This window comes from Plectropomus leopardus, chromosome 21 (genome assembly GCF_026936395.1).
Source record: "Plectropomus leopardus strain MGB_pleo_1.0 chromosome 21, ASM2693639v1, whole genome shotgun sequence".
Lineage (NCBI taxonomy): Eukaryota > Metazoa > Chordata > Actinopteri > Perciformes > Serranidae > Plectropomus > Plectropomus leopardus.
Genome location: NC_142196.1, coordinates 12,986,594 through 13,009,509, shown reverse-complemented (window position 1 = coordinate 13,009,509; position 22,916 = coordinate 12,986,594). Strand labels below are relative to the sequence as shown.

At 36.5% G+C, this 22,916-nt stretch overlaps 1 protein-coding gene across 1 annotated transcript in view; it reads left to right on the top strand.

Moving 5' to 3' along the window:
- The window catches only part of LOC121960414 (alanine aminotransferase 2-like), a 67,519-nt gene that overhangs the window by 4,449 nt on the left and 40,154 nt on the right, over positions 1-22,916 (top strand). Inside the window, exons 3-9 of the mRNA XM_042510082.2 lie at positions 4,295-4,384; positions 4,529-4,637; positions 4,830-4,963; positions 5,811-6,054; positions 6,155-6,234; positions 6,484-6,620; positions 6,771-6,945. Of these exons, the coding sequence (XP_042366016.2) occupies positions 4,295-4,384; positions 4,529-4,637; positions 4,830-4,963; positions 5,811-6,054; positions 6,155-6,234; positions 6,484-6,620; positions 6,771-6,945 (969 nt within the window). The remainder of the gene's footprint in view (positions 1-4,294; positions 4,385-4,528; positions 4,638-4,829; positions 4,964-5,810; positions 6,055-6,154; positions 6,235-6,483; positions 6,621-6,770; positions 6,946-22,916) is intronic.

The window sequence follows — 22,916 nt, the reverse complement described above, 5'->3', positions numbered from 1 at the left end:
TGGCAGACTCCTTGGATGAGAATCTGCCCCCATGTATAATGGCTCATTCTAAAGTACCAACAATTCTAAACTTCTGATGATTAGAAAATCTACGTATTTATGTCATTTTCCATTTCTGCTAATATAGCCCCCTAAACACAATGGACCCTTTGAAACACAAAAAGTCTCATGTCCAACTAGCATTTTTTTTTATCTTTTATCTCTTCCATTCCCTGTGTGTTGACTCCTATTGAGCAAATTGGCAGGTTACTTTCATGTCCATTGGCATGTTGTTAAAATCAGTAATGAGTCAGACGCATCACATGAGCAAACCAGCAGTGGCTCTTTATTAGTTTGCATGAGACCGAGCTTGAATTAGAAGAGTTCCAGTAATTTAGCGTGACTGAACACTGTTAGAGGGATGATAGTTTAAGATTATGTCACAGGACTAAGTGATACGTGAATTCAGGCTAGGCTCTATTCAGCCTGGTGACCCTGAGGGTTTCTTGGCCTGGCTCACTGGTCCGGCCTGTGTAATCAGTGCCTGGTGCTGAGCGAGCAGGAGAACGAAGCGCTGAGATGGGGAACGGACTGGCCCCTGTCCTTCCCAGAGAACAGCAGCGTCTTTGTTGCTGGAGAACAAGGCAGGGACTAGGACTGAAAAGGAAACGTGCTGCATCCAGTTAATTAGATTTCAGACAAGCTCGTATCTGACTTCACGCTAGCCTAAAAGACCTTGCAGGCCTTGCTTTTGCCTTCATGCAAGGACATGGAATGATAATATTGACTCAGTCAAAAAGACAGTTCTCCCTGTGCCCTTGGATGCCTTTCGCTTGGTATTTTATCATGGTGAATCATAACGAGGATCATGTTATTAAGTTATGATGTGTGTTTAAGCTGAATTTAAGATGAAGTTATGATGTGGGTTTAAGCTGAACTTTAAGCTGAGCTGAAGAGCAGGTCTGTGTGTGAAGTTCTGTCTGTTTCGTCTGATGAAATGAGGCAGTTGAATATTATTATAGAGACATGCCTGGACTCACTCACCTGAGGCAAGTTTTAGCAAAGATATTATTGCATCACATTCACCCGCTGGCAACCACAAGTAGACACAGCAAGTTCCCAAAGAGTTGTTTCTCTTTTTAAAGGTTTGATAAAAGCAAAGGGAATCTGCACAATCTGGATTTTCAGATCCATAAGTGGGCAATTGTCTCTGGCACTGCTCAGAAATGTCTTTGATTCTATTTATTGGAGTTAACAGCTTTGAATTGACTTGAAAAGGGTTTGTAAAAGTAATATTCTCTACAGTGCCTACTTGAAATTAGGGGTAGGCAATTTATCAATATTGCAAGATAGGGCTAGGTAAAGTAATATTGTAACAGTTGTCTTTTCCTGGTTTTGATGGCTGCTTTATAGTAGAGTGATTTGATTTTCTGAACTTATCAGATTGTTTTAGCTGTTCTAATATTTACCTTAATACACTTAATCATTATACTGTGCAAATGAAATGCCAGATCATGCTTCTCTTGTGCTCAAAGGCAAGATTAGCAAGAAGTCAGATATGAATTTCTTTCTACCTTTTCAGTTGACAGGGTGTCTGCAAGTCCAAAAGTTTCAAATGCCTTAAATTTGATTATAGTCCTAAGCAGAGTTTAAACTGAACTGATGAGGTCGTAATTGCCACAAAAAAATGTCGGAGGAATACGGAGGAGCTTGACTCAAGTCCACATTCTTAATATTACAAATCTTTAAACCTATCACTGAATCTAATACTATACTTGATACTATCTCTGTCCTTCAGAAATCATGTTTATATGTTACTAAATTAATTTCGTTGTTACTTTATGTGGCAACGTAATCGCTACCTGGACTATGTTAAAAAGACAACATTTCTTTGTCTATTTCTTTGGTAACGTAACACCACAGTCATGTACCTTGTAGGCTTTGTGAGTTAGTTGAGGAGAATGGTCGGCGTGCAAACTGCAGGACCTTGACACCACACCTTTGGGTTTGAGTTCAGACTCCTGTCGTCTTAGATTTAGACAATAAAAGCACTTTGGTAAAGTTTAGAAAAAGATTGGGATTTTGGTTAAATGGTAATAAAAAAAACAGTAATAACAAAGACTCTTGTTTTATGTTAAGGCAGCAAATGTGTTTTGGTTAAGGTTAGGAAAAGATCATAATTACAGGTAATAAAAATATAATTAAATATAATTCTGTTTCTAAGAGTAGATTCTTATGGCAAGATTGAACTTTTTGTTGGAAAGCAATTGAAAGTCAATTTTAGTGAACATTTTGCTGATACCTGTAGTGTCAAGCTTTGTGTACATTCATTAGCAATATTTCCTCATTATGTTAACAGAAATTGTATATTGCTCTGCATGACCTTTTTCTTATAAATGTACGTTTCAAATTAGTTCACCAACACGCACATAACTGTTAATTAACTTAAATCAGTCTAATAACCACATTCCTACACAAAACCTAACTTTGCACAGGACAACATTAAAAACCTAAAATCAGTCTTAAATTTGGTGAGAAATTATCTTGAAAAGTTCTTAAAAAGTGTAAGTGATATCTGTAGGCACCCCGGTTTTCTTTGGCTTTGTGTTTCCACTGTATTTCACACCAGCATGCAGTAAAATGTAATGAACAGTACTTTAATTATGCCATTTTAAATGCACAAACCATGTAGCCAAAACTCATTATCACGCTATCTATTCAAACCTCATTGCTCAGCCCTGGTTTGAAGTCACAGGATAAATCTATTGTCACATCTCATCTGATAAACAGCAACAGATGCAGCATGTTGTGTGTCCACCAAACAGACGTGCAGGCACCAAACCAGAGTTTGTCAGGTCCAATTACGTCAAAGAATTGAAGATGAAGGACTTTCTGATTCAATGATGATGAATAGTAAGTTTGATCGAGGGAGGAAATAGGTTAGATGATGAAAGATTGGATTAAGCCAGCAAATCTTGTGTAAGTCCATATTCAGACACAGAAGAGGTTTGTGTCTCTGTGAGCTCCAGCAGCAGCGTCATCCCTGTCCAGGCCAGCGCCTCCTGCTCTAAAAGCCAAACCAGACTCTGTGCCAGGGTCTTTGCGCAACAAAAGGGATCTCCTGAGAGAAGATGCATGGTTGAGATGAATAAAAGTCTTTCTGATTTGATTTACATACTGAGCCTTAAGGTAGTTAAGAGATGTAAAACGTTCCTTATGGTGATAACCTTTCAAATTAGAAACACAGGTGTTAGAGGAATGTTTCAGGCCTGCAGCCGATATCAATAAATAGCATTTTATCCAGAGGTTAGTAATGCAGACCAGCTGTGCAGAAAATGCATATGTGCAGATTTTTTTTTGTCTTTCACATCTGCAAAGTCAAGATGTTTAAGTCTCTTAATATCAATAATAGCTGTTTTATATAAAGAATGCAGAAGAGGGGAAAGAAATAGGTACATATGAGGGTAAAAAAAGAAGCCTGTAGAGATTTTTACATTTTTTTTTTAGTCTTGAAAATAGGTAAACAAAAAAGTACTTTTGCATTGTTACAATAAGTTACATCTTATGGTAATGAAATAAATATTCAGTTCACTGGCAACAGGTCTAGTGGACATTTCTTCAGTTAGCAGAACAATGGCTTGCTCCCTCAAAACTTTTGTTGTGCAATCAAACTGCATATTTTAGAGTTGCCTTTTATTGTTATCATCCCGAGGCACACCTAATCAGAATCTTGATATGCCACCGCTGTAAGGTGGATGGATTGTCTTGGAAAAGGAGAAATGCTCACAAACACAAACTTTAACAAATTGGTGTCCAAAATTTAAGAGAAGTATAATTATTTATTGAGTGCACAAAAAGTCTTTGATCTTTAACTTAAACCTGTGAAAAAAATGGGAGCTAAAACAAAAGTGTTTTTTTCCCTAAAAATTTCTGAGAAATTAACAGTATATAGTCACTTTCAAAAAGCCCTTTGCATGTTTTGTTACTGCAACAGGTGCACACAAACACTCAAAATATTTTACAGAACAAGGCAAAAGCTTTGCAAAAATTTGTGCAAGTTTGGAACTCAACAGTTTCAATGGAGAACACAAAACTATTTCAATGTTTTGTCCCCTTAGGTGCTGTTTAGTATGCATCTATTTCCTTCTAACTTCTAATTACATGTTTGCACACTTTCTGTTTGTTTACAAGTTGTCGCTACATGCAAGGGATATCAGAAAGTCACCAGGTTCACACCACAGCACTCTTTACACCCTCCACACTTACTTTATTTTCAAAGATTAATTTGCCTGTTTTTTTGTCTTTATATTTTCAGGGAGTCAAGAAGCCTTTCACAGAAGTTATCAAAGCTAACATAGGTGACGCCCATGCAATGGGTCAGAAACCTATCACATTTCTCAGACAGGTAAGACAACTTTCTGTAGTTTTGCCTCCAAGGTTTGTGTGTAATTGTTAGACAGCACTATGAACTGCATGTGAAACTGGACTTACTACATTCATATGTGCTGAATGTGCATCTGTTGGATCTGTCTTTTGTCCTCCTCTCTAGGTCTTGGCTTTGTGTTCTTACCCTGAACTCCTGGAAGACAACAAGTTTCCAGAGGATGCAAAGCAAAGAGCAAGGCGTATTCTCGATGCATGTGGAGGCCACAGTATAGGTCAGACAACTCCCCCTCGCTCCACCAACCACAATTAGATCCCCTCCTGCCAACACACGTCATGAGCATCCACCACCGTTTGTCTACTCATTGATAGTTTATTTGGACAGTTTCTGCACTAGTTCGATATAGCATCAACTGATCAATGAAGTGTGTCTTGTTTGAATCAAAGTCCATTTTCTTGTGTTCAAGGGGCCTACAGTGCCAGCCAGGGTATTGAGTGCATCCGCCGGGATGTGGCAAGCTACATAGAGAAGAGAGATGGTGGAATCCCCTCAAACCCGGACAACATCTACCTCTCCACTGGAGCCAGTGATGCCATTGTGGTATGGATTACACTTTTTATTGTCTCTGGATGCAGGGCCACCAGTTTATAAAGTGGCTTAATCCAGCAGAAGTTGACATACTTTTAGTACAATTAACTCATGAATCTGTTCTTTATTAAACCTCTGTTAATTATACACTCAGCTGCACTTTGCACGTCTGTGACATCACTCCACTCACTGACCTTTGTCACTGTTGCTGCAGCTTTGCCCAGGTTTATTGAACTTAATCATGCTACTGAATGACCTCAAGATACACTCAGTTAGTGTGCTTTAAGATATATGCTGTTTCCTGCAGCGTTAAACTTTGACATTGTGCCCCTCAGTGTAGGTGTGTTTGTTTATTCTGCTGTTGTAAAGTACATCTGCTGGCCTCAGTAGCTTTGTCAGTCATTATCATGGAACTGTACAGGTGCCAAATAATCAGACCAGATCAGTTACACATCTAACTTCTATATTAAATACTGTAGGTGTTTTTCTGATGCGGAATTTTTTAACAGGTTAGTGAAATAATACAGTAAAATGCCTGCACACATCATACCAGGTAGCATTTCTAGTTGCTAATACGAAACTAACCAAAACCAATATATTTCAAAGGGACACAAAATGACTTCAAAGTGATATGAAAATGACAAAAAAAAAAATCACGAAGATGCACAAAATGACCTAGAACAAAACACTTGTGTGTCTTGGTCCTACATAGGAGAGGTGGTGGGGTCTTTTGCATATCTGTGCATATAGGCGGTCCAGTTCTTAAAACAGGTTGAGAAATGGTGCTACTTCAACCTTAATTTTTATCAATTTATCTTCCACCACTTCCCCATCTCCTCCCTACACCTTCTAATCTCAGACCATGCTGAAGTTGCTTGTGTGTGGCGAGGGGCGTGACCGTACAGGGGTGATGATCTCCATCCCCCAGTACCCTCTGTACTCCGCCGCCTTGGCAGACCTGGGCGCCGTGCAGATAAGCTACTACCTTGATGAGGATAAGTGCTGGAGTCTGGATGTTGCAGAGCTCAGGAGAGCCATCAATGCAGCCAGGCAGCACTGCAATCCCCGCGTCCTCTGCATCATTAACCCCGGAAACCCCACTGGTATGTCTGACGTTACAGTTTCTGTGTGTTAAATGAAACAGTTGTTTGAATGGTGTATGCCTGACTTATATCACTAAACTCTGGTTGTCCTGTGTGACAGGTCAGGTCCAGAGCAGACAGTGCATTGAGGACGTGATCCGATTTGCTAAAGAGGAGCATCTCTTTCTCATGGCTGATGAAGTAATACACCAATGTCATTTTCCTCCTTCCTTTCTGCATTAAATGAAGTTATTTTATGACTTCATAAAAAATGGTAACACTCACTCAAGCCATTACATGTACAGAAGTAGAGTATATATTTTGCTGTGAGCACATTTGCTCTTTGTGGCACTTGAACGATTATTTTTCATTCAACTGCTGATATACTCCATATTTGAGTTAATCATTTTATGCATAATTTGTTTTTAATGAGCTGTTTTTCCATTTCAGGTTTACCAGGATAATGTGTACGCAGAGGGCTGTAAGTTTCACTCCTTTAAGAAGGTGCTGTTTGAAATGGGACCAGAGTACTCCAGTACAGTGGAGATGGCCTCCTTCCACTCCACATCCAAGTGCTACATGGGAGAGTGAGTCACTAGACACATACACTTATATTTTATTTTTTTGTGTATACTTTAATAGCCCTAGGAGTTGCTACTTAGTTGACGTATACATCACCTTTACTAAGAGTACACTTTGTGTTTGACTTACTCCTCTCCTCTATTTGCATTTCTCAGGTGTGGATTCCGTGGAGGCTACATGGAGGTGATTAACATGGACCCTGAGGTGAAGGCCCAACTTACCAAACTGGTTTCTGTGCGCCTGTGCCCTCCGGTACCTGGACAGGCTCTCCTGGACCTGGTCGTCAACCCCCCGCAGCCGGATGAGCCTTCTTACAACACATTTATGAAGGTCTGAAAAACTCTTTGGCTAGCACACATCCTGGTTATGCTCTGAGTGTATGCAAACACACAATGCACTTATGTAAACACTATAATCTAGTATGCACACAAAGCCTTTATTGAGCGCGCCAAGGCCGCTGACGTTTTTCCACTCAGAAATATATAATCAGCTTTTTAATGCTCTTATGTTCTGAGAAGATGTGTGAGCTTTGTAATGAGTATCATATATATCAGGGACTCCAAAGAACTAAAAAGTTAATGAATCCATTTAGCATCACTCAAGGACCTTATAAAAATTAAAAAGTTGAGACACTACTAGCAGTTTGGAGCGGGGTTGACACTATAATAATGTGAGTTATATTTATTGATTTTATGACACTTACATACTTACATTTTTTATGACATACTATACTGTGACTTTTGTACATTTACATTTACAGTACATTTTTATGGCACTATATCGATAATACTATAGTAAAGCGTTTTTCTGCCATTTTATACTATACATTTTTTGGACTATTGTTCATGGAATACTATATTATGACATTTTTTTCTACAATTCGTATGGCACACTACACTATGACATTTTTAACATATTTTTGACTTTTGTGTATGGCATATTATACAATGATTTTTTGGATTTTTTTTGCATACAACACAAAGACTTTCTTTGACATTTTTCTCACATACTATACAATGCCTTTATTATAACATTAAAATACTATGACTTTCTTAACATTTTTTATGGCATACTTTCCTGTGACTTTTTTAAAATTATATACCTTACTATAACTTTTTTACAGGATTTTTTAAGGCATACTATATGATGACTTCTTTTTGGCATACTACTATGATGTTTTAATGATTTGAAAACTATTTTTTTTAATAACTGAGGATGACATACTATGCACTGATTTTTACTTATGATATTTGACAACATATACCAAGTTGTGACTTTTGCTCTTGATTTTTGATGACATACTTTACTATGCTGGATTTTTTAAAATGATTTTTGATGGCATACTATGGCAAAACATTTCTTATTTTGTTATACTTTTCTATGTTTTTTTAAAATGATTTTTGTTGACAGACAACACTTATTATTATCTTCATGGTTTTTAAACTACATTCTATGATATAAACTTCTTTTTTATTTTTTTGAATGACATACTATAATGTTTTGATGAGTTTTTGATGGACATGCTATACATGATGTTTTTTTAATTTTATTTTATTTCTTAAACCACGTACTATACTACGATGCTTTTATGATTTTTTTGCATGATATGCTAGAGTATGACATTTTTTGGAGTTTTTGAATAGCATACTATGCTATGGTGTTTTTAGTATTTATCTGGATGAGAATCTATGCTATGACATTTTGCAGATAACGACAGACTATACGATGGTGTATCATTGAGTTTTTGATCACAACAACATTACAACATTCTATGCTATGCCGTGTGTTTGCACGCTATTTTATGCTGTTTTGAGGTGTTTTCATCTGTTTTTGGGATCGTCACATTTTGACAATTTTGCCTTTTGGGTCATTTTTTCAACATGCATTTTTATGGTGTTTTTGGCCATTTTTGCAGCATTCTATGCTATGGCGTGTGTCAGCATGTAAATTTATGCTGTTTTGAGGGGTTTTCAGCTCTTTTTGGGACATGTCATATTTTAAAATTTTTTGCCATACTATAGCCTTGCCGTTTGGGTCATTTTTTCAACATGCATTTTCATGGTGTTTTTGGCCATTTTTACAACATTCTATGCAATGGTGTGTCTTTGCACGCTATTTTATGCTGTTTTGAGGTGTTTTCAGCTGTTTTTGGGACATGTCATATTTTGACATTTTTGCCATACTATAGCCTTGCCTTTTGGGTCATTTTTTCAACATGCATTTTTATGGTGTTTTTGGCCATTTTAGCAACATTCTATGTTATGGCATGTGTCAGCATGTTATTTTATGCTGTTTCAGGGTGTTTTCAGCTCTTTTTGGGACATGTCTTATTTTGACATTTTTGCCATCGTATAGCCTTGCCTTTCGGGTCATTGTTTCAACATGCATTTTCATGGTGTTTTTGGCCATTTTTACAACATTCTATGCAATGGCGTGTGTTTGCAAGCTATTTTATGCTGTTTTGGAGTGTTTTCAACTGTTTTTGGGATCGTCACATTTTGACAATTTTGCCATACTATAGCCTTGCCTTTTGGATCATTTTTTTCAACATGCATTTTTATGGTGTTTTTGGCCATTTTTGCAACATTCTATGCTATGGTGTGCCTTTGCATGTTATTTTATGCTGTTTCGAGGTGTTTTCAGCTCTTTTTGGGACATGTCATATTTTGACAATTTTGCCATACTATAGCCTTGCGTTTTGGGTCATTTTTTCAGCGTACATTTTTTTGGTGTTTTTGGCCATTTTTACAACATTCTATGCAATGGCGTGTGTTTGCAAGCTATTTTATGCTGTTTTGGAGTGTTTTCAACTGTTTTTGGGACATGTCACATTTTGACATTTTTGCCTTACTATAGCCTTGCCTTTTGGATCATTTTTTTCAACATGCATTTATATGGTGTTTTTGGTCATTTTTACACCATTCTATGCTATGGCGTGTGTCAGCATGTTATTTCATGCTGTTTTGGGGTGTTTTCAGCTGTTTTTGGGACATGTCTTATTTTGACATTTTTGCCATACTATAGCCTTGCCTTTCGGGTCATTTTTTCAACATGCATTTTTATGGTGTTTTTGGCCATTTTTGCAACATTGTATGCTATAGTGTGCCTTTGCACGCTATTTTATGCTGTTTTGGAGTGTTTTCAGCTGTTTTTGGGACGTGTCATATTTTGACATTTTTGCCATACTATAGCCTTGCCTTTTTGGTCAATTTTTCAACATGCATTTTGATGTTGTTTTTGGCCATTTTTGCAGCATTCTATGCTATGGCGCGTTTCAGCATGTAATTTTATGCTGTTTCAGGGTGTTTTCAGCTCTTTTTGGAACATGTCTTATTTTGACATTTTTGCCATACTATAGCCTTGCCTTTCGGGTCATTTTTTTCAACATGCACTTTATGGTGTTTTTGGCCATTTTTACAACATTCTTTGCAATGGCGTGTGTTTGCACGCTATTTTATGCTGTTTTGGGGTGTTTTCAGCTGTTTTTGGGACATGTCATATTTTGACAATTTTGCCATACTATAGCCTTGCGTTTTGGGTCATTTTTTCAGCCTACATTTTTTTGGTGTTTTTGGCCATTTTTGCAACATTGTATGCTATGGCGCATTTCAGCATGTAATTTTATGCTGTTTCAGGGTGTTTTCAGCTCTTTTTGGGACATGACATATTTTGACATTTTTGCCATACTATAGCCTTGCCTTTCGGGTCATTGTTTCAACATGCACTTTATGGTGTTTTTGGCCATTTTTGCAACATTGTATGCTATGGTGTGCCTTTGCACGCTATTTTATGCTGTTCTGGAGTGTTTTCAACTGTTTTTGGAACATGTCACATTTTGACATTTTGCCATACTATAGCCTTGCCTTTTGGATCATTTTTTTCATCATGCATTTTTATGGTGTTTTTGGCCATTTTTGCAACATTGTATGCGATGGTGTGCCTTTGCACGCTATTTTATGCTGTTTTGGAGTGTTTTCAGCTGTTTTTGGGACATGTCAAATTTTGACATTTTTGCCATACTATAGCCTTGCCTTTTGGGTCATTTTTTCAGCCTACATTTTTTTGGTGTTTTTGGCCATTTTTGCAACATTGTATGCTATAGTGTGCCTTTGCACGCTATTTTATGCTGTTTTGGAGTGTTTTCAGCAGTTTTTGGGACATGTCATATTTTGACAATTTTGCCATACTATAGCCTTCCCTTTTGGGTCATTTTTTCAACATGCCTTTTGATGCTGTTTTTGGCCATTTTTGCAGCATTCAATGCTATGGCGCGTTTCCGCATGTAATTTTATGCTGTTTTGAGGTGTTTTCAGCTCTTTTTGGGACGTGTCTTATTTTGACATTTTTGCCATACTATAGCCTTGCGTTTTGGGTCATTTTTTCAGCGTACATTGTTTTGGTGTTTTTGGCCATTTTTGCAACATTCTATGTTATGGCGCGTGTCAGCATGATATTTCATGCTGTTTTTGAGTGTTTTCAGCTGTTTTTGGGACATGTCATATTTTGACATTTTTGCCATACTATAGCCTTGCCTTTTGGGTCATTTTTTCAACATGCATTTTGATGCTGTTTTTGGCCATTTTTGCAGCATTCTATGCTATGGCGCTTTTCAGCATGTAATTTTATGCTGTTTTGAGGTGTTTCCAGCTCTTTTTGGGACATGTCTTATTTTGACATTTTTGCCATACTATAGCCTTGCCTTTCGGGTCATTTTTTCCACATGCATTTTCATGGTGTTTTTGGCCATTTTTACAACAATCTATGCTATGGTGTGTGTCAGCATGTTATTTCATGCTGTTTTGGGGTGTTTTCAGCTCTTTTTGGGACATGTCATATTTTGACATTTTTGCCATACTATAGCCTTGCCTTTTGGATCATTTTTTTCATCATGCATTTTTATGGTGTTTTTGGCCATTTTTGCAACATCGTATGCTATGGTGTGCCTTTGCACGCTATTTTATGCTGTTTTGAGGTGTTTTTAGCTCTTTCTGGGACATGCCATATTTTGACAATTTTGCCATACTATAGCCTTGCCTTTCGGGTCATTTTTTCAACATGTATTTTTATGGTGTTTTTGGCCATTTTAGCAACATTCTATGTTATTGCGTGTGTCAGCATGTTATTTTATGCTGTTTCAGGGTGTTTTCAGCTCTTTTTGGGACATGTCAAATTTTGACATTTTTGCCATACTATAGCCTTGCCTTTCGGGTAATTTTTTCAACATGCATTTTATGGTGTTTTTGGCCATTTTTGCAACATTGTATGCTATGGTGTGCCTTTGCACGCTATTTTATGCTGTTTTGGAGTGTTTTCAGCTGTTTTTGGGACATGTCATATTTTGACATTTTTGCCATACTATAGCCTTGCCTTTCGGGTCATTTTTTCCACATGCATTTTCATGGTGTTTTTGGCCATTTTTACAACAATCTATGCTATGGTGTGTGTCAGCATGTTATTTCATGCTGTTTTGGGGTGTTTTCAGCTCTTTTTGGGACATGTCATATTTTGACATTTTTGCCATACTATAGCCTTGCCTTTTGGATCATTTTTTTCATCATGCATTTTTATGGTGTTTTTGGCCATTTTTGCAACATCGTATGCTATGGTGTGCCTTTGCACGCTATTTTATGCTGTTTTGAGGTGTTTTTAGCTCTTTCTGGGACATGCCATATTTTGACAATTTTGCCATACTATAGCCTTGCCTTTCGGGTCATTTTTTCAACATGTATTTTTATGGTGTTTTTGGCCATTTTAGCAACATTCTATGTTATTGCGTGTGTCAGCATGTTATTTTATGCTGTTTCAGGGTGTTTTCAGCTCTTTTTGGGACATGTCAAATTTTGACATTTTTGCCATACTATAGCCTTGCCTTTCGGGTAATTTTTTCAACATGCATTTTATGGTGTTTTTGGCCATTTTTGCAACATTGTATGCTATGGTGTGCCTTTGCACGCTATTTTATGCTGTTTTGGAGTGTTTTCAGCTGTTTTTGGGACATGTCATATTTTGACATTTTTGCCATACTATAGCCTTGCCTTTTGGGTCATTTTTTCAACATGCATTTTCATGGTGTTTTTGGCCATTTTTGCAACATTCTATGCTATGGCGCGTTTAAGTGTGTAATTTTATGCTGTTTTGAGGTGTTTCCAGCTCTTTTTGGGGCATGTCTTATTTTGACATTTTTGCCATACTATAGCCTTGCCTTTTTGGTCAATTTTTCAGTATGCAATATTATGGTGTTTTTTGTAGTTTTTGCAACATTCTATGCTATGGCGTGTGTCAGCATGTTATTTTATGCAATTTCGAGGTGTTTTCAGCTGTTTTTGGGCGATGTCATATTTTGACATTTTTGCCATACTATAGCCTTGCTTTTTGTGTCATTTTTCAATATGCAATATTATGGTGTTTTTGGTAGTTTTTGCAACATTCTGTGCCATGGCGTGTCTTTCCATGTTATTTTATGCTGTTTCGAGGTGTTTTTAGCTGTTTTTTGGACATGTCATATTTTGACATTTTTGCCATACTTTCGCCTTACCTTTTGGGTCATTTTTTCAACATGCATTTCCATGGTGTTTTTGGTAGTTTTTGCAACATTATATGCTATGGCGTGTCTTTGCACGTTATTTTATGCTGTTTCGAGGTGTTTTAAGCTGTTTTTGGGACGTGTCATATTTTGACATTTTTGCCATACTATAGCCTTGCTTTTCGTGTCATTTTTCAATATGCCATATTATGGTGTTTTTGGTAGTTTTTGCAACATTCTGTGCTATGGCGTGTCTTTGCACGCTATTTTATGCTGTTTTGAGGTGTTTTCAGAAGTTTTTGGGACATGTCATATTTTGACATTTTTGCCATACTATAGCCTTGCCTTTCGTGTCATTTTTTCAACATGCATTTTCATGGTGTTTTTGGCAGTTTTTGCAACATTCTATGCTATGGCGTGTCTTTGCACGCTATTTTATGCTGTTTTGAGGTGTTTTCAGCAGTTTTTGGGACGTGTCATATTTTGACATTTTTGCCATACTATAGCCTTGCCTTTCGTGTCATTTTTTCAACATGCATTTCCATGGTGTTTTTGGCCATTTTAGCAACATTCTATGCTATGGCGTGTCTTTGCACGTTATTTTATGCTGTTTCGAGGTGTTTTTAGCTGTTTTTAGGACATGTCATATTTTGACATTTTTGCCATACTATAGCCTTGCTTTTCGTGTCATTTTTTCAACATGCATTTTCATGGTGTTTTTTGCAGTTTTTGCAACATTCCATGCTATGGCGTGTCTTTGCACGCTATTTTATGCTGTTTCGATGTGTTTTAAGCTGTTTTTGGGACGTATCATATTTTGACAATTTTGCCATACTATAGCCTTGCCTTTTTGGTCAATTTTTCAGTATGCAATATTATGGTGTTTTTGGCCATTTTTGCAACATTCTATGCTATGGCGTGTGTCAGCATGTTATTTTATGCAATTTCGAGGTGTTTTCAGCTGTTTTTGGGCGATGTCATATTTTGACATTTTTGCCATACTATAGCCTTGCCTTTTTGGTCAATTTTTCAGTATGCAATATTATGGTGTTTTTGGTAGTTTTTGCAACATTCTATGCTATGGCGTGTCTTTGCACGTTATTTTATACTGTTTTGAGGTGTTTTCAGAAGTTTTTGGGACGTGTCATATTTTGACATTTTTGCCATACTATAGCCTTGCCTTTCATGTCATTTTTTCAACATGCATTTTCATGGTGTTTTTTGCAGTTTTTGCAACATTCTATGCTATGGCGTGTCTTTGCATGCTAATTTATGCTGTTTCAATGTGTTTTTAGCTGTTTTTGGGACATGTCATATTTTGACAATTTTGCCATACTATAGCCTTGCCTTTTTGGTCAATTTTTCAGTATGCAATATTATGGTGTTTTTGGTAGTTTTTGCAACATTCTATGCTATGGCGTGTCTTTGCACGTTATTTTATGCTGTTTCGAGGTGTTTTAGCTGTTTTTGGGACGTGTCACATTTTGACATTTTGCCATACTATAGCCTTGCTTTTCGTGTCATTTTTCAACATGCATTTCCATGGTGTTTTGGCCATTTTGCAACATTCTATGCTATGGTGTGTCTTTGCACGCTATTTTATGCTGTTTTGAGGTGTTTTCAGAAGTTTTTGGGACGTGTCATATTTTGACATTTTGCCATACTATAGCCTTGCCTTTTGGTCAATTTTTCAGTATGCAATATTATGGTGTTTTTGGTAGTTTTTTCAACATTCTATGCTATGGCGTGTCTTTGCACGTTATTTTATGCTGTTTCGAGGTGTTTTTAGCTGTTTTTGGGACGTGTCACATTTTGACATTTTTGCCATACTATAGCCTTGCTTTTCGTGTCATTTTTTCAACATGCATTTCCATGGTGTTTTTGGCCATTTTGCAACATTCTATGCTATGGTGTGTCTTTGCACGCTATTTTATGCTGTTTTGAGGTGTTTTCAAGTTTTTGGGACATGTCATATTTTGACATTTTGCCATACTATAGCCTTGCCTTTTGGATCAATTTTTCAGTATGCAATATTATGGTGTTTTGGCCATTTTGCAACATTCTATGCTATGGCGTGTGTCAGCATGTTATTTTATGCAATTTCGAGGTGTTTTCAGCTGTTTTTGGGCGATGTCATATTTTGACATTTTTGCCATACTATAGCCTTGCTTTTTGTGTCATTTTTCAATATGGAATATTATGGTGTTTTCGGTAGTTTTTGCAACATTCTGTGCCATGGCGTGTCTTTGCATGTTATTTTATGCTGTTTCGAGGTGTTTTTAGCTGTTTTTAGGACATGTCATATTTTGACATTTTTGCCATACTATAGCCTTACCTTTTGGGTCATTTTTTCAACATGCATTTCCATGGTGTTTTTGGTAGTTTTGCAACATTCTATGCTATGGTGTGTCTTTGCTTATTTCATGCTGTTTTGAGGTGTTTTCAGTTTTTGGGACGTGTCATATTTTGACATTTTGCCATACTATAGCCTTGCTTTTCGTGTCATTTTTCAACATGCATTTTCATGGTGTTTTTGCAGTTTTGCAACATTCCATGCTATGGCGTGTCTTTGCACGCTATTTTATGCTGTTTCGATGTGTTTTAAGCTGTTTTTGGGACATGTATCATATTTTGACAATTTTGCCATACTATAGCCTTGCCTTTTTGGTCAATTTTTCAGTATGCAATATTATGGTGTTTTTGGTAGTTTTGCAACATTCTATGCTATGGCGTGTCTTTGCATGTTATTTTATGCTGTTTCGAGGTGTTTTTAGCTGTTTTTGGGACGTGTCACATTTTGACATTTTTGCCATACTATAGCCTTGCTTTTCGTGTCATTTTTTCAACATGCATTTCCATGGTGTTTTTGGCCATTTTTGCAACATTCTATGCTATGGTGTGTCTTTGCACGCTATTTTATGCTGTTTCGATGTGTTTTAAGCTGTTTTTGGGACGTATCATATTTTGACAATTTTGCCATACTATAGCCTTGCCTTTTTGGTCAATTTTTCAGTATGCAATATTATAGTGTTTTTGGTAGTTTTTGCAACATTCTATGCTATGGCGTGTCTTTGCATGTTATTTTATGCTGTTTTGAGGTGTTTTAGCTGTTTTTGGGACGTGTCATATTTTGACATTTTTGCCATACTATAGCCTTGCTTTTCGTGTCATTTTTCAACATGCATTTTCATGGTGTTTTGGCCATTTTGCAACATTCTATGCTATGGTGTGTCTTTGCATGTTATTTTATGCTGTTTTGAGCTGTTTTCAGAAGTTTTTTGGGACGTGTCATATTTTGACATTTTGCCATACTATAGCCTTGCCTTTTGGTCAATTTTCAGTATGCAATATTATGGTGTTTTTGGTAGTTTTGCAACATTCTATGCTATGGTGTGTCTTTGCACGCTATTTTATGCAGTTTCGAGGTGTTTTTAGCTGTTTTTGGGACGTGTCACATTTTGACATTTTTGCCATACTATAGCCTTGCTTTTCGTGTCATTTTTTCAACATGCATTTTCATGGTGTTTTGGCCATTTTGCAACATTCTATGCTATGGTGTGTCTTTGCATGCTAGTTTATGCTGTTTTGAGGTGTTTTCAGTTTTTGGGACATGTCATATTTTGACATTTTGCCATACTATAGCCTTGCCTTTTTGGTCAATTTTTCAGTATGCAATATTATGGTGTTTTTGGTAGTTTTTGCAACATTCTATGCTATGGCGTGTGTCAGCATGTTATTTTATGCAATTTCGAGGTGTTTTCAGCTGTTTTTGGGCGATGTCATATTTTGACATTTTTGCCATACTATAGCCTTGCTTTTTGTGTCATTTTTCAATATGCAATATTATGGTGTTTTTGGTAGTTTTTGCAACATTCTGTGCCATGGCGTGTCTTTGCATGTTATTTTATGCTGTTTCGAGGTGTTTTTAGCTGTTTTTAGGACATGTCATATTTTGACATTTTTGCCATACTATAGCCTTACCTTTTGGGTCATTTTTTCAACATGCATTTCCATGGTGTTTTTGGTAGTTTTTGCAACATTCTATGCTATGGCGTGTCTTTGCACACTATTTCATGCTGTTTCGAGGTGTTTTTAGCTGTTTTTAGGACATGTCATATTTTGACATTTTTGCCATACTATAGCCTTGCTTTTCGTGTCATTTTTTCAACATGCATTTTCATGGTGTTTTTTGCAGTTTTTGCAACATTCCATGCTATGGCGTGTCTTTGCACGCTATTTTATGCTGTTTCGATGTGTTTTAAGCTGTTTTTGGGACGTATCATATTTTGACAATTTTGCCATACTATAGCCTTGCCTTTTTGGTCAATTTTTCAGTATGCAATATTATGGTGTTTTTGGTAGTTTTTGCAACATTCTATGCTATGGCGTGTCTTTGCACGTTATTTTATGCTGTTTCGAGGTGTTTTTAGCTGTTTTTGGGACGTGTCACATTTTGACATTTTTGCCATACTATAGCCTTGCCTTTTTGGTCAATTTTTCAGTATGCAATATTATGGTGTTTTTGGTAGTTTTTGCAACATTCTATGCTATGGCGTGTCTTTGCACGTTATTTTATGCTGTTTCGAGCTGTTTTCAGAAGTTTTTGGGACGTGTCATATTTTGACATTTTTGCCATACTATAGCCTTGCCTTTTTGGTCAATTTTTCAGTATGCAATATTATGGTGTTTTTGGTAGTTTTTGCAACATTCTATGCTATGGCGTGTCTTTGCACGTTATTTTATGCTGTTTCGAGGTGTTTTTAGCTGTTTTTGGGACGTGTCACATTTTGACATTTTTGCCATACTATAGCCTTGCTTTTCGTGTCATTTTTTCAACATGCATTTCCATGGTGTTTTTGGCCATTTTTGCAACATTCTATGCTATGGTGTGTCTTTGCACGCTATTTTATGCTGTTTTGAGGTGTTTTCAGAAGTTTTTGGGACGTGTCATATTTTGACATTTTTGCCATACTATAGCCTTGCCTTTTTGGTCAATTTTTCAGTATGCAATATTATGGTGTTTTTGGCCATTTTTGCAACATTCTATGCTATGGCGTGTGTCAGCATGTTATTTTATGCAATTTCGAGGTGTTTTCAGCTGTTTTTGGGCGATGTCATATTTTGACATTTTTGCCATACTATAGCCTTGCTTTTTGTGTCATTTTTCAATATGCAATATTATGGTGTTTTTGGTAGTTTTTGCAACATTCTGTGCCATGGCGTGTCTTTGCATGTTATTTTATGCTGTTTCGAGGTGTTTTTAGCTGTTTTTAGGACATGTCATATTTTGACATTTTTGCCATACTATAGCCTTACCTTTTGGGTCATTTTTTCAACATGCATTTCCATGGTGTTTTTGGTAGTTTTTGCAACATTCTATGCTATGGTGTGTCTTTGCACGCTATTTCATGCTGTTTTGAGGTGTTTTCAGAAGTTTTTGGGACGTGTCATTTTTTGACATTTTTGCCATACTATAGCCTTGCTTTTCGTGTCATTTTTTCAACATGCATTTTCATGGTGTTTTTTGCAGTTTTTGCAACATTCCATGCTATGGCGTGTCTTTGCACGCTATTTTATGCTGTTTCGATGTGTTTTAAGCTGTTTTTGGGACGTATCATATTTTGACAATTTTGCCATACTATAGCCTTGCCTTTTTGGTCAATTTTTCAGTATGCAATATTATGGTGTTTTTGGTAGTTTTTGCAACATTCTATGCTATGGCGTGTCTTTGCACGTTATTTTATGCTGTTTCGAGGTGTTTTTAGCTGTTTTTGGGACGTGTCACATTTTGACATTTTTGCCATACTATAGCCTTGCTTTTCGTGTCATTTTTTCAACATGCATTTCCATGGTGTTTTTGGCCATTTTTGCAACATTCTATGCTATGGTGTGTCTTTGCACGCTATTTTATGCTGTTTTGAGGTGTTTTCAGAAGTTTTTGGGACGTGTCATTTTTTGACATTTTTGCCATACTATAGCCTTGCCTTTTTGGTCAATTTTTCAGTATGCAATATTATGGTGTTTTTGGTAGTTTTTGCAACATTCTATGCTATGGCGTGTCTTTGCACGTTATTTTATGCTGTTTCGAGGTGTTTTTAGCTGTTTTTGGGACGTGTCACATTTTGACATTTTTGCCATACTATAGCCTTGCTTTTCGTGTCATTTTTTCAACATGCATTTCCATGGTGTTTTTGGCCATTTTTGCAACATTCTATGCTATGGTGTGTCTTTGCACGCTATTTTATGCTGTTTTGAGGTGTTTTCAGAAGTTTTTGGGATGTGTCATATTTTGACATTTTTGCCATACTATAGCCTTGCCTTTCATGTCATTTTTTCAACATGCATTTTCATGGTGTTTTTTGCAGTTTTTGCAACATTCTATGCTATAGCGTGTCTTTGCACGCTATTTTATGCTGTTTCGATGTGTTTTAAGCTGTTTTTGGGACGTGTCATATTTTGACATTTTTGCCATACTATAGCCTTGCCTTTTTGGTCAATTTTTCAGTATGCAATATTATGGTGTTTTTGGCCATTTTGCAACATTCTATGCTATATGTCAGCATGTTATTTTATGCAATTTCGAGGTGTTTTCAGCTGTTTTTGGGCGATGTCATATTTTGACATTTTTGCCATACTATAGCCTTGCTTTTTGTGTCATTTTTCAATATGCAATATTATGGTGTTTTTGGTAGTTTTTGCAACATTCTGTGCCATGGCGTGTCTTTGCATGTTATTTTATGCTGTTTCGAGGTGTTTTTAGCTGTTTTTAGGACATGTCATATTTTGACATTTTTGCCATACTATAGCCTTACCTTTTGGGTCATTTTTTCAACATGCATTTCCATGGTGTTTTTGGCAGTTTTGCAACATTCTATGCTATGCTATGGTGTGTCTTTGCACGCTATTTCATGCTGTTTTGAGGTGTTTTTAAGCTGTTTTTAGGACATGTCATATTTTGACATTTTGCCATACTATAGCCTTGCTTTTGTATTTTTCAACATGCATTTCCATGGTGTTTTTGCAGTTTTGCAACATTCTATGCTATGGCGTGTCTTTGCACGTTATTTTATGCTGTTTGAGGTGTTTTAGCTGTTTTTAGGACATATCATATTTTGACAATTTTGCCATACTATAGCCTTGCCTTTTGTGTCATTTTTCAGTATGCATTTTCATGGTGTTTTTGGCAGTTTTTGCAACATTCTATGCTATGGCGTGTCTTTGCACGCTATTTTATGCTGTTTTGAGGTGTTTTCAGCAGTTTTTGGGACGTGTCATGTTTTGACATTTTTGCCATACTATAGCCTTGCTTTTCGTGTCATTTTTTCAACATGCATTTCCATGGTGTTTTTGCAGTTTTTGCAACATTTTGCCATACTATAGCCTTGCTTTTGCAGTTTTGCAACATTCCATGCTATGGGCGTGTCTTTGCAGCTATTTTATGCTGTTTCGATGTGTTTTAAGCTGTTTTTGGGACGTATCATATTTTGACAATTTTGCCATACTATAGCCTTGCCTTTTTGGTCAATTTTCAGTATGCAATATTATGGTGTGTTTTAGTAGTTTTGCAACATTCTATGCTATGGCGTGTCTTTGCGTTATTTTATGCTGTTTCGAGGTGTTTTAGCTGTTTTGGGACGTGTCACATTTTGACATTTTGCCATACTATAGCCTTGCTTTTTGGTCATTTTTCAACATGCATTTCCATGGTGTTTTGGCCATTTTGCAACATTCTATGCTATGGTGTGTCTTTGCAGCTATTTTATGCTGTTTGAGGTGTTTTCAGAAGTTTTTGGGGACGTGTCATATTTTGACATTTTGCCATACTATAGCCTTGCCTTTTTGGTCAATTTTTCAGTATGCAATATTATGGTGTTTTTGGTAGTTTTGCAACATTCTATGCTATAGGCGTGTCTTTGCCGCGTTATTTTATGCTGTTTCGAGGTGTTTTAGCTGTTTTTGGGACGTGTCACATTTTGACATTTTGCCATACTATAGCCTTGCTTTTCGTGTCATTTTTCAACATGCATTTCCATGGTGTTTTTGGCCATTTTGCAACATTCTATGCTATGGTGTGTCTTTGCACGCTATTTTATGCTGTTTTGAGGTGTTTTCAGAAGTTTTTGGGATGTGTCATATTTTGACATTTTGCCCATACTATAGCCTTGCCTTTCATGTCATTTTTCAACATGCATTTTCATGGTGTTTTGCAGTTTTGCAACATTCTATGCTATAGCGTGTCTTTGCAGCTATTTTATACTTATTCGATGTGTTTTAAGCTGTTTTTGGGGACGTGTCATATTTTGACATTTTTGCCATACTATAGCCTTGACTATTTGTTCAAATTTTCAGTATGCAATATTATGGTGTTTTTGGCCATTTTGCAACATTCTATGCTATGGCGTGTGTCAGCATGTTATTTTATGCAATTTGAGGTGTTTTCAGCTGTTTTTAGGCGATGTCATATTTTGACATTTTTGCCATACTATAGCCTTGCTTTTGTGTCATTTTCAATATACAATATTATGGTGTTTTTAGTAGTTTTGCAACATTCTGTGCCATGGCGTGTCTTTGCATGTTATTTTATGCTGTTTGAGGTGTTTTTAGCTGTTTTTTAGGACATGTCATATTTTGACATTTTGCCATACTATAGCCTTACCTTTTGGGTCATTTTTTCAACATGCATTTCCATAGTGTTTTGGTAGTTTTGCAACATTCTATGCTATGGTGTGTCTTTGCCGCTATTTCATGCTGTTTTGAGGTGTTTTCAAGTTTTTTGGGGACGTGTCATTTTTGACATTTTGCCATACTATAGCCTTGCTTTTAGTGTCATTTTTCAACATGCATTTTCATGGTGTTTTGCAGTTTTGCAACATTCTATGCTATGGCGTGTCTTTGCGTTATTTTATGCTGTTTCGAGGTGTTTTAGCTGTTTTTAGGACATGTCATATTTTGACATTTTGCCATACTATAGCCTTGCCTTTTGTGTCATTTTTTGACATGCATTTTTCATGGTGTTTTGCAGTTTTTGCAACATTCCATGCTATATAAGTGTCTTTACCGCATATTTTATGCTGTTTCGATGTGTTTTAAGCTGTTTTTAGGGACGTATCATATTTTGACAATTTTGCCATACTATAGCCTTGCCTTTTGGTCAATTTTCAGTATGCAATATTATAGTGTTTTAGTAGTTTTGCAACATTCTATGCTATGGTGTGTCTTTTACGTTATTTTATGCTGTTTCAGAGTGTTTTCAAGTTTTTTGGGACGTGTCATTTTTGACATTTTTGCCATACTATTGACAAAAGTCCAAAAACTCCTAAAATAGGTTGAAAAAAAGTGACAAATGACACGCCCCAAAATGGCGTGAAAATGAAATGTGTGAAAAAACATGTTGCAAAAATAAAAACACCATGAGCATGTTGTTGAAAAAAACAATGGAAATGACATAGAAGCAAGGCAAATGTGTATGGCAAAAAGATGTCAAAAACTATAAAGGCCCCAAAACAGAATCTAAAACACCAAAACAGCATAAAAAAAGACACATTCATAGCATAGAATGTTGCAAAATGGCCAAAAACACCATGGAAATGCATGTTGAAAAATGACACGAAAAGCAAGGCTATAGTATGGCAAAATGTCAAAATGTGACACGTCAAAACTAAAACACCTCAAAACTGCATAAAATAGCAGCAAAGACACGCCATAGCATAGAATGTTGCAAAAATGCAAAAAAACACCATGAAAATGCATGTTGAAAAATGACACGAAAAGCAAGGCT